The sequence below is a fragment of the Ovis aries genome, chromosome 4, assembly GCF_016772045.2.
Source record: "Ovis aries strain OAR_USU_Benz2616 breed Rambouillet chromosome 4, ARS-UI_Ramb_v3.0, whole genome shotgun sequence".
NCBI classification, from domain to species: domain Eukaryota; kingdom Metazoa; phylum Chordata; class Mammalia; order Artiodactyla; family Bovidae; genus Ovis; species Ovis aries.
The window spans coordinates 111,492,919-111,505,746 of record NC_056057.1 but is presented as its reverse complement, the minus strand read 5'-3'; the positions used below and the strand labels follow the sequence as shown (position 1 = coordinate 111,505,746).

General features: G+C 39.6%; 1 protein-coding gene across 1 annotated transcript in view; it reads right to left on the bottom strand.

The window, feature by feature from the left end:
* The window catches only part of CNTNAP2 (contactin associated protein 2), a 2,342,027-nt gene that overhangs the window by 1,375,817 nt on the left and 953,382 nt on the right, over positions 1 to 12,828 (bottom strand). Inside the window, exon 5 of the mRNA XM_042248972.2 lies at positions 6,318 to 6,465. Coding sequence (XP_042104906.1) covers positions 6,318 to 6,465 — 148 coding nt within the window. The remainder of the gene's footprint in view (positions 1 to 6,317; positions 6,466 to 12,828) is intronic.

The following is a 12,828-nucleotide window of genomic DNA, read 5'->3' as shown; positions in this document are numbered from 1 at the left end:
AGAACACCCCCATTCCCTAACCTGCAGGTATCAGACAAATCCCCTAAGGGATTTCTTTTCTTTTTTAATACAAATTTATTTATTTTAATTGGAGGTTAATTACAATATTGTATTGGTTTTGCCATACATCAACATGAATCCGCCACAGGTATACACGTGTTCCCCATCCTGAACCCCCCTCCCTCCTCCCTCCCCAAACCATCCCTCTGGGTCATCCCAGTGCACCAGCCCCAAGCATCCAGTATCATGCATCGAACCTGGACTGGCAATTCGTTTCTTATATGATATTATACATGTTTCAATGTCATTCTCTCACCCTCTCTCTCTCCCACAGAATCCAAAAGACTGTTCCATACATCTGTGTCTCTTTTGCTGTCTTGCATACAGGGTTATCGTTACCATCTTTCTAAATTCCATATATATGCGTTAGTATACTGTATCGGTGTTTTTCTTTCTGGTTTACTTCACTCTGTATAATAGGCTCCAGTTTCATCCACCTCATTAGAACTGATTCAAATGTATTCTTTTTAATGGCTGAGTAATACTCCATTGTGTATATGTACCACAGCTTTCTTATCCATTCGTCTGCTGATGGACATCTAGGTTGTTTCCATGTCCTTACTATTATAAACAGAGCTGTAATGAACATTGGGGCACGTGTCTCTTTCCATTCTGGTTTCCTCGGTGTGTATGCCCAGCAGTGGGATTGCTGGGTCATAAGGCAGTTCTATTTGCAGTTTTTTAAGGATTCTCCACACTGTTCTCCATAGTGGCTGTACTAGTTTGCATTCCCGCCAAAGTGTAAGAGGGTTCCCTTTTATCCACACCCTCTCCAGCATTTATTACGTGTAGACGTTTGGATCACAGCCATTCTGACTGGCATGAAGTGGTACCTCATTGTGGTTTTGATTTGCATTTCTCTGATAATGAGTGATGTTGAGCATCTTTTCATGTGTTTCTTAGCCATCCGTATGTCTTCTTTGGAGAAATGTCTATTTAGTTCTTTGGCCCATTTTTTGATTGGGTCGTTTATTTTTCTGGGATTGAGCTGCAGGAGTTGCTTGTATATTTTTGAGATTAGTTGTTTGTCAGTTGCTTCATTTGCTATTATTTTCTCCCATTCTGAAGGCTGTCTTTTCACCTTGCTTATAGTTTCCTTTGTTGTGCAGAAGCTTTTAAGTTAAATTAGGTCCCATTTGTTTATTTTTGCTTTTATTTCCAATATTCTGGGAGATCGATCATAGAGGATCCTGCTATGATGTATGTCGGAGAGTGTTTTGCCTATGTTCTCCTCTAGGAGTTTTATAGTTTCTGGTCTTACGTTTAGATCTTTAATCCATTTTGAATTTATTTTTGTGTATGGTGTTAGAAATGGAAGGCCCAGAGATAAATCCATGCACCTATGGACACCTTATCTTTGACAAAGGAGGCAAGAATATACAATGGATTAAAGACAATCTCTTTAATAAGTGGTGCTGGGAAAACTGGCCGACCACTTGTAAAAGAATGAAACTAGAACACTTTCTAACACCATACACAAAAATAAACTCAAAAGGGATTTCTTAGAAGATGAGAAAAATCATTCCTTTTCCATGGGAGTGATGCAAGCCTAGTTTCTCCTTGCTGGACCCTGGCAGGACTACTATTTTTAAAAGGGCAAAATATGAGTATTTCTGATTGAAATTTTCCCTCTCAAAGATCCACAATTTCCTATCACTGAAACCTTAAACAAAGCCCTTGAGACAAATCAATGGTCCAATAAATGAAAAAAATAAAATAGAAAGCCATCTAAGGGTCCACTGTAGTCTGAATTCCAATACAGATAAATTTGTAACACAGTAACCTTGGAAACACTTCCATTAATAAATATGTTTAACACATCAGTTTCTTATTACAGACATGTATTTTTTCTTGGAAAAAGACTTAAGTATATTTTACATTCTTCATACATAGATGTATGAGAAATAATGGGAACTGGATATTAGTTAGAAAAATCACCTGGTTAGAAAAATAACTTGGAGAAGGAAATGGCAACTCACTCCAGTTTTCTTTCCTGGAAATCCCATGAACAGAGGAGCTTGGAGAGCTATAGTCCATCATGGGGTTGCAAAAGAGTAGGACAAGACTGAGCAACTTCACTTTCACTTTTCACTTTCATGCATTGGAGAAGGAAATGGCAACCCACTCCCATGTTCTTGCCTGGAGAATTCCAGGGACGGGGGAGCCTGGTGGGCTGCCATCTATGGGGTCACACAGAGTCAGGCACGACTGAAGCAACTTAGCAGCAGCAGCAGCAGCAGCAGCTCTATACCATGAAAAAATGTTTATAGCAATTCTATTGAAATAGCCAAAAACTGGAAACAACTCAGTGTTTATCAACATGAAATGAATACATAATTGTAGAATAAGCATACCACAAAATAATATTCAGGAAAATAAACAAATACTTCAGATAACAAAATGGGTAATTTTTCACAAATATTATTTTGAACTAAAGAAGTCAGAAGGGAAATAATGTGTATGTTATCATTTCATTTGTATGAGAATTTAAAATTTAAAAAAAAGACAGAAAAAAAAACAAAACAACTTTAATCTATGGGAATAAAAATCAGGTGAATTTAAGTAGTAGTAACTTAGCCTGGTTCCAAATAGGAAAGGAGTACATCAAGGCTGTGTATTGTCGCTCTCCTTATTTAACTTCTATGCAGAGTACAGCAAGAGAAACACTGGGCTGGAAGAAGCACAAACTGGAACCAAGATTGCCAGGAGAAATATCAATAACCTCAGATATGCAGATGATACCACCCTTATGGCAGAAAGCGAAGAGGAACTAAAAAACCTCTTGATGAAAGTGAAAGAGGAGAGTGAAAAAGTTGGCTTAAAGCTCAAGATCCAGAAAACGAAGATCATGGCATCTGGTCCCATCACTTCATGGCAAATAGATGGGGAAACAGTGTCAGACTTTCTTTTTGGGGGCTCCAAAATCATTGCAGATGGTGACTGCAGCCATGAAATTAAAAGATGCTTACTCCTTGAAAGGAAAGTTATGATCAACCTAGACTAGCGAATTGAAAAGCAGAGACATTACTTTGCCAACAAAGGTCCGTCTAGGCAAGGATATGGAGTTCATTCATGGGGTTGTAATGTCGGACACGACTGAGCGACTGAACTGAACTGAACTCAGAGAAAGTTGATGGCTGCTTCTGGGATGTCAATATAATTTGCTTTTTGAGCTGGTGAACATCCCATGGAGTTTTTGTTAGAATTTAGGAATAGGAAAATAGCAGTGGTAGTGAGCCCTTGTTGTACCACCAGGATGTCTGGTTTCCCTTTCAGCTCGAGCACTCAGGCTATACGTCTTTGGGCAAAATTTAACCCTCATAGTTTGTAGCCTAATAGATACTCAGTCAGATGAGTCGCTTAGTGGTGTCCGACTCTTTGTGACCCCATGGACTGCAGCGTGCCAGGCCTCCCTGTCCATCACCAACTCCCAAAGTTTACTCAAATTCATGTCCACTGAGTCGGTGATGCCATCCAGCCATCTCATCCTCTCTCGTCCCCTTCTATTCCTGCCTTCAGTCTTTCTCAGCATCAGGGTCTTTTCAAATAAGTCAGCTCTTCACCATCAGCTGGCCAAAATATTGGAGTTTCAGCTTCAGAATTAGGCCTTCCAATGAACACCCAGGACCGATTTCCTTTAGGATGGACTGGTTGGATCTCCTTGCAGTCCAGGGGACTCTTAACAGTCTTCTCCAACACCATAGTTCAAAAGCATCAATTCTTCAGTGCTCAGCTTTCCTTATAGTCCAACTCTCACAGCCATACATGACCACTGGAATAGCCATAGCCTTGACTAGATAGATGGACCTTTGTTGGCAAAGTAATGTCTCTGCTTTTCAATATGCTATCTAGGTTGGTCATAACTCCTTCCAAGGAGTAAGTGTTTTTTAATGTCATGGCTGCAGTCACCATCTGCAGTGATTTTGGAGCCCCCCAAAATAAAGTCTTTCACTGTTTTGCTATCTATTTGCCATGAAGTGATGGGACCAGATGCCATGATCTTAGTTTTCTGAATGTTGAGCTTTAAGCCAACTTTTCCACTTTCCTCTTTCACTTTCATAAAGAGGCTCTTTATTTCTTCTTCATTTTCTGCCATAAGGGTGGTGTCATCTGCATATCTGAGGTTATTAATATTTCTCCCAGCAATCTTGATTCCAGCTTGTGCTTCTTCCAGCCCAGCGTTTCTCATGATATATCTCAGTAGATACCACTACTGGATCAATTGCTTCTTTTGTCTCTCACACCATGTTTATCTTATTCACTGTGATACTACTAACATTGAGCATATTTCATAATCCATGAAGATTGCTCAATAAATAATTATTAATAGAATCGATTATACATAGCATGTTTCCATGGAGACTATTACTTCTTTTTCACTTGTTGAAAGCTGAACATGTTTCTTAGAAAATATGCTATGCAGACAAAAATATCATATATTTTTTTAGTCCTCCCATCTCGATGCTGACAGCTAGAATAAGTATGAACCCAGAGTTCTGTTCTTCCCTAATCTTCCCAGGTATGTCAGTGGTAAAGATTCCACCTGCAAGGCAGAAGACCCGGGTTCATTCCCTGGGTTGGGAAGAGCCCCTGGAGGAGGAAATGGCAACTCACTCCAGTATTCTTGCAGAGTCAGACAGAATTCAAGGAATAAACACACACACATAAGAAATATGATATGGTCATCATTATAGTTACTAAATTCATACAGAGGTAAAATTTTTATATAGTTTTTATTATAAACTATCAAATGTTTGGTTACTTTTAATTACAGTTTTCCAACAGGTTATTTGGATTTTCTGATTGCAGTTAAGCTTTTGTTGTTATGGGTCTGTAGGCAATGGTGGGGGAAAGTCTAGTAGGAAATTCCTTCTTGAAGCTAATCTAATTCCCTATGCTGTGTGTACCCAGCCTCTCATTTCCCAGCCAATTAGAACAGGAAGAAAACCTTCCTGGGAGGAGCGGACCATTTTACCAGACAATTCATATTCTAAAGTTAGTGTTAGGAGGAATTCCCTGGTGATCCACTGGTTAGGACTTGGCACTTTTACTGCCAAGGACACGGGTTTAGTCCTTGGTCAGAGAACTAAGATCCTGCAAGCCACACAGCACAGCCGACAATAAAAATAAAACCAGTGTCTGCAAATCTTGTGTTTGCCAACTGAATGTGTGCTACCCACTCGCCTCAAAAAGCCTCCAATAGTCTTTACAGTAATTGTGTGTTAGTAATGCCTTCACAGAAGCAAATAGGCAAAGATCCATCTTTTCCAGAAGAAGCTACCATCAACCTTGGGCCTGAAAGGAGTTCCACAGATAATGTTTAGAAGAAACTGAGGTCACAAACAAGAAGATGAGTGGGCATAAAGATGAGGACAGGAAGGCTAGGCAGACAAGGCTGTTAAGAAGAAGAAATGAAGGTGTACAGGGCAGCACACGGAACTCCACTCAGTGCTCCGTGGTAACCCAGATGGGAAGGAAATTCAACACAAGAGGGGATGTGTGCGTACCTATGGCTCATTCACTGTGCTATGCAGCAGAAGGTAACACTGTAAAGCAACTATACCCCCACATATACATTAAATAAAAAAGGAGGAACAAGAGGAGGAGAAAAGAAGCACCCTTAACAAAACTGGCTGAAACAGATAGTAGAATGACAATCCCTAAAAATCCATACCTTGAAATCATAGACATAGATGTGATGACTAAAAAAAAATACAAAAAGATAATAAGAAACACAACTAAAGGGAAAGAAACTCTTCAGGTAACCAAGTAAGTTTTTTAAAGGAACAAATAAAACTTACACACATATAGAATATAATTGACATCAAAACTCAGTGGTTGGTTTCAAAAGAACAAAAGGTGAAATTGAAGAGAACCAGAAGGAAGTTCTTAAGACTACTTTCAAAATCTATTCCAAAGAGTCAGAAAGACGGAGAAAAGCACAGGTTTCTACTTTTCAGATATTTCATAAGACTTCAAGCATTTTTATTAATAAGCTTTGCTGTGTTAGTACACTTAACAATAATCATTTCCTAAATCCTCTACTAAAGGTATTCTTAGTTTATTCTTATACGTGTGTTTCTGTAAAAATGTAAATATATATTTAAAACATATGACCAACTTCATATGTTTTTTATATAAAGATACATGGCAATTCACTGTCAGAGAAAGCAACTAAAATAATTCAAAATAATGAAATTACCAAGTAAATGAAGATGGCAAAACTCCACCACCAATTTCCACAGGATGGTACTTACAGTAAGAACAGCCATAGACCTCAATCCTGAGCCCAATGCGGCCTTCTCCATTCCAATCCAGAGGCACAAAGCGGACATAGCGGGCGATGACCGGATGCTGTAAATCATGCCGGACAACACTATCAGAGTTGACATTCCCAGGAAATGCCTGGCAAACAAAAAAGAGAGAGACTTGAAAATTAGAGGAAGATACTTTAGAAACCACACTATGTGCTAATATAAACTTAAACTGTATTTGCAATGGAGGTATTTTATATTCCCTAAACCATAAACAAATCGAAAACAGCTTCCATACTTTCTTTATTTGAAAAACAGGGCCAATTTTAAATGCGAGCTAGGACAAAGTTTCCATGAGTTCTTGCATATATGGAAATGAACACATGTGTTAAAAGAATGAAACACTCTGACTTACACTGTAGTATCCAGTGGACAATTATGAGTTCTATTATTTTACATTTAAACTATGCAGTATACATTTTTCAAAACACACTCCAAACATATTTCTTGCTTTTTAAAAATCTTCTCTTCATGCCTACCCATGCCATCATCAGAAATTTAAAAAAACCTTTTCGACATTGAGTTCGGCAAAAAGAGCAACTGAATACACTGTGCAGAGATCAGGGACTTCTACATCTCATTAGCATAACTGCATGTGAACGTATTTATTTCATATGTCTTATTCATGGAAGATTTTGTCAAGAATTGTTTGCCACAGTTACTTTATGTTGAAAGGTCATATTGTCTATTTTTTATGGCAGAGAACAAAAGGATTTTCTTTGGTCATAGCCATCATTCCTCAGCAAACATTTATAAAACATTCACTGCATAATAAGCATTAACACAAGGTAATATGGGAAACCCAGGAGTAAGGAAAGCCACCGATGCTACACTCAAAAAGAGTGTGCAATCTAATAACAGGAAAATGTCAATATAAAATCATAACTTAAAGTAAAGAAGATTTAAAGCAAGAGACCAAGAATATTTTAGAATATGTCAAATAAATGAGAAATACATGTGTAAGCTATTTAAGACACGTTTTATTGTTCTTGTTTAGTTTCTAAGTTGTGTCTGAGTTGGTAACCTCATGCCCTGTAGCCCTCCAGGCTCCACCGTCCATGGGCTCTCCGAAATAAGAATACTGGAGAGAGTGGTCGTTTCCTTCTCCAGTTTTAAACACGAGCTGCCTTAATTTCATATACACATTCTAGCTGTCCGTATCTTAAATAACTTGAGTTTTGGGAAAGCTATATTCCACATGAGATCCTCTTTTATATTTTTAAAACAATCTCTTAAACATTGAAATAAAAAATTTAGAAAGAACACCGAACATTTTAAGTCATAACATGATACAACATAAGACTATATTACATAGCTAATCTGCTGCATTCTTAACTGATATTTTGAATTTGTTTCTACATTAAATCAGGAGTTTTATCTCTTTTAAATGTATCTTTTACAACAACTTTTAAAAGACATAAAATTATTATGAAGCAAGTAAAAAGATACTTTCAATAAAGAGTATACAGTAGCTTTGAAACAGAAGGCTCTGGTTTAATTGTACACAAATACACGTATGCAAAAAGGTATATTGAAATATTTCCTCAAGATTTAAACCACTCTTTAGAACATTCAGTCAGCTCCAATAATCTGCAAAATGGGTAATAGTCTGTGTCTGTGTGTGTGTGTGTGCATGCACACACACGTCCTAGTGTTCAGTAACGTCCTACTATTTGCTACCCCATGGAACATGGCCTGCCAGGCTTCTCTGTCCATGGGATTTTCCCAGGCAAGAATACTGGAGTGAGTTGCCATTTCCTTCTCCAGGGGATCTTCCTGACCCACGGATGGAACCTATGTCTCCTGCACTGCAGGTGGATTCTTTACCAGCTGAGTCAGCAGGGAAGTCCTAACTGTCTATAACATATACAATTATATGCTTCGGAAACTGAGATAGTCTTCAATAATGATACCTACTGCGTTCTCCTTGGTTTTCCTGAAGCTGCTGTCTTAGCTAAAACGTTCATTCAGGTTTTTATCATTCATAAGATCTTATGGAAAAAATCCAAAATCCAAACTTCTTGGCCATACCAATACATACTACCACTGCCTTTCAAAATAGCCACATCCTCTTCAGTTCTTCATTGGACAAAACCATTTGAGCTTTAGATCTTAAATTTCATCACATAAATAGACATCTTCTTTGCATCATGCTGACAACATTTGATCAAGAAAAACAGATTTCTTTTTTCTTTATAGGTATTTTTTCTAGCCAGCTTTTAGTTTTACACAGAAGCCACAAATTTATTTTATTAAACTGCGGCTCCATTTTAATATCATTATTGGTTGTCCTGGCTTCAAAAGCAATACCAGTGAGAATCCATGAATTAATTCCCTGAGTGTACATAGATTAAATACTATCTTAAATAAGATTCAACAAAAGCCAGCCAACAATTTTAACTTAAGGATCAACTATATGCTTAACATAAATAGCTATAAGCTTCCCTGGTGGCTCAGATGATAAAGAATCCGTCCACAATGTGGGAGACCTGGGTTCGATCCCTGAGTTGGGAAGATCCCCTGGAGAAGGGAATGGCAACCCACTCTAGTATTCTTGTCTGGAGAATCCCATGGGCAGAGGAACCTGGCGGGCTAGAGTCCATGAGGTCACAGAGTCAGTGTTAATCACGACAGTGATTAACACACACACACATATGCTTAACATGGTGCTAAGTGGTATATGAATATTAAAAACAACACAGACAGCTAGTAACTTTCCTAGAAATCTGTTTCTGAGACATTTCTAGTCTGATGAAGCCTGAAAACAGAAAAAAAAATTGCTCTGTGTTCTCCTGTTTTTCCCAATATTTCATTTCTGACACCAGACATATGGGTTTTCCTACACACCAGGCCATTATCTGTGGACACCAGCCAGCCTTCCATACCTTAACTCAATTCTAACACTATCTACCAGGAGATAGATTCAGATCCCACAGGTGAAGGGCTGATTTCCTCAAGAGGACCCCCAACTTCAGATGCCAATCTCCAGCCCACTTTGTCACCCATGCTTCTGAAAGACCATACATTAGAGGTCCCCATGACCCCCACCTTAGGTTCAATTGCTTGCTGAACAACTCACAGGACACAGGAAAACAGTTTACAAACTAGGTTACTGGTTTATGCTGAAGGATTCAACTCAGGAACAGATCGAAGAGATGCATAGAGCAAGGTGGGTGAGGAGGGCTGCAGGCCCACTCCACGTGTACCACCTTCTAGCACCTCTATTTATTCACCAAGCATTCTAAACTCCTGAAATTCTTGATTTTTATGGCAGCTACTGTGTGCATTTGTGATGATCAACTCATTGGCTACTGGTGACTGAAATCAATCTCCTGCCATGCTCGCCTTCTCAGAGGTCAGTTCAGTTCAGTCTCTCAGTAATGTCCAACTGTTTGTGACCCCATGAATCGCAGCATGCCAGGCCTCCCTGTCTATCACCATCTCCCGGAGTTCACGCAAACACATGTGCGTCGAGTTGGTGATGCCATCCAGCCATCTCATCCTCTGTCATCCCCTTCTCCTCCTGCCCCTAATCCCTCCCAGCATCAGTCTTTTCCAATGAGTCAACTCTTCACATGAGGTGGCCAAAGTATTGGAGTTTCAGCTTTAGCATCATTCCTTCCAAAGAAATCCCAGGGCTGATCTCCTTCAGAATGGACTGGTTGGATCTCCTAGCAGTCCAACGGACTCTCAAGAGTCTTCTTCAACACCACAGTTCAAAAGCATTAATTCTTCGGCACTCAGTCCAACTCTCACATCCATACATGACCACAGGAAAAAGCATAGCCTTGACTAGATGGACCTTTGTTGGCAAAGTAATGTCTCTGCTTTTGAATGTGCTATCTAGGTTGGTCATAACTTTCCTTCCAAGGAGTAAGCGTTTTTTAATTTCATGGCTGCAATCACCATCTGCAGTGATTTTGGAGCCCCCCAAAATAAAGTCTGACACTGTTTCTGCTGTTTCCCCATCTAATTCCCATGAAGTGATGGGACCAGATGCCATCATCTTCGTTTTCTGAATGTTGAGCTTTAAGCCAACTTTTTCACTCTCCTCCTTCACTTTCATCAAGAGGCTTTTTAGTTCCTCTTCACTTTCTGCCATAAGGGTGGCGTCACCTGCATATCTGAGGTTATTGATATTTCTCCCGGCAATCTTGATTCCAGCTTGTGCTTCTTCCAGCCCAGCGTTTCTCATGATGGACTCTGCATAGAAGTTAAATAAGCAGGGTGACAATATACAGCCTTTACATACTCCTTTTCCTATTTGGAACCAGTCTGTTGTTCCATATCCAGTTCTAACTGCTGCTTCCTGACCTGCATACAGATTTCTCAAGAGGCAGGTCAGGTGGTCTGGTATTCCCATCTCTCTCAGAATTTTCCACAGTTGATTGTGATCCACACAGTCAAAGGCTTTGGCATAGTCAATAAAGAAGAAATAGATGTTTATCTGCAACTCTCTTCCTTTTTCCGTGATCCAGCGGATGTTGGCAATTTGATCTCTGGTTCCTCTGCCTTTTCTAAAACCAGCTTGAACATCTGGAAGTTCATGGGTCACGTATTGCTGAAGCCTGGCTTGGAGAATTTTGAGCATTATTTCACTAGCGTGTGAGATGTGTGCAATTGTGGAGTAGTTTGAGCATTCTTTGGCATTGCCTTTCTTTGGGATTGGAATAAAAACTGACCTTTTCCATCCTGTGGCCACTGCTGAGTTTGCTGGCGTATTGAGTGCAGCACTTTCACAGCATCATCTATCAGGATTTGAAATAGCTCAACTGGAATTCTATCACCTCCAATAGCTTTGTTCATAGTGATGCTTTTTAAGGCCCACTTGACTTCACATTCCAGGATGTCTGGCTCTAGGTGAGTGATCACACCATCGTGATTATCTGGGTCGTGAAGATCTTTTTTGTATAGTTCTTCTGTGTTTTCTTGCCACCTCTTCTTAATATCTTCTGCTTCTGTTAGGTCCATACCATTTCTGTCCTTTATCGAGCCCATCTTTGCAGGAAATGTTCCCTTGGTATCTCTCATTTTCTTGAAGAGATCTCTAGTCTTTCCCATTCTGTTCTTTTCCTCTATTTCTTTGCACTGATCACCAAGGAAGGCTTTCTTATCTCTCCTTGCTATTCTTTGGAACTCTGCATTCAGATGCTTATATCCTTCCTTTTGTACTTTGCTTTTCGCTTCTCTTCTTTTCACAGCTATTTGTAAGGCCTCCCCAGACAGCCATTTTGCTTTTTTGCATTTCTTTTCCATGGAGATGGTCTTGATCCCTGTCTCCTGTACAATGTCACGAACCTCTGTCCATAGTTCATCAGGCACTCTGTCTATCAGATCTAGGCCCTTAAGTCTATTTCTCACTTCCACTGTATAATCATAGGAGATTTGATTTAGGTCATACCTGAGTGGTCTAGCAGTTTTCACGACTTTCTTCAATTTAAGTCTGAATTTGGCAATAAGGAGTTCATGATCTGAGCCACAGACAGCTCCCAGTCTTGCTTTTGCTGACTGTATAGAGCTTCTCCATCTTTGGCTGCAAAGAATATAATCAATCTGATTTCGGTGTTGAACATCTGGTAATGTCCATGTGTAGAGTCTTCTCCTATGTTGTTGGAAGAGGGTGTTTGCTATGACCAGTGCAGCTGAAAGTTTCAACTCTCTTATCAAGTCACATGGTTGGTTTCCTCTTAAGGTTATTAAGGGGGTTTTCAAATATCACCTCATTGACATAAACTCAGGTATGGGTTGAAAGGAATTTGTTATGAATAACAAGTACACCCATTTCATCTTTATCACACTTATCACTTAGGAAATCCCAGGAGTTTCAGAACCCATGTGGCAGACGGCATGGATAAAGACCAAAAATATATATTTCTCACCAGAAATCCTGATATCACAGGCCTAAAATAAAATACGAAAAAAAATGTTGCAAAAGGCAGCATTCAAAGGAAGTACAGAAGTGTGTGGCATCGCTAGTGATTTCAATAATCCTTAGAATCCTATGAAAACAATCTAATCAGGAGAACTATAGAAAGAGATAGACTTTAACTGGATAGGAGGGCAGAATGATGTTTCGGAGACAGAAAGCAAGGAGGGCACAGGAGAGGACTGGGAGAGACTGGAATAAAGAAGGAACTCAGCAGTAAGTCAGAAAGAGAAACACCAAGACAACACATTCCATAGTTATGGAATTTAGAAAGACAGTAATGACGATGCTACATGCAAGGCAGCAAAAGAGACACAGATGTAAAGAACAGACTTTTAGACTCTGTGGGAGAAGGCGAGGGTGGGAGGATTTGAGAGAATAGCATTGAAACATGTATATTACCATATGTAAAACAGATGACCAGCACAAGTTCGATGCAGGAAGCAGGGCACTCAAAGCCGGTGCTCTGGGACAATCCAGAGGGATGGGGTGGGGAGGGAGGCGGGAGAGGGCTCAGGATGGGGGGAC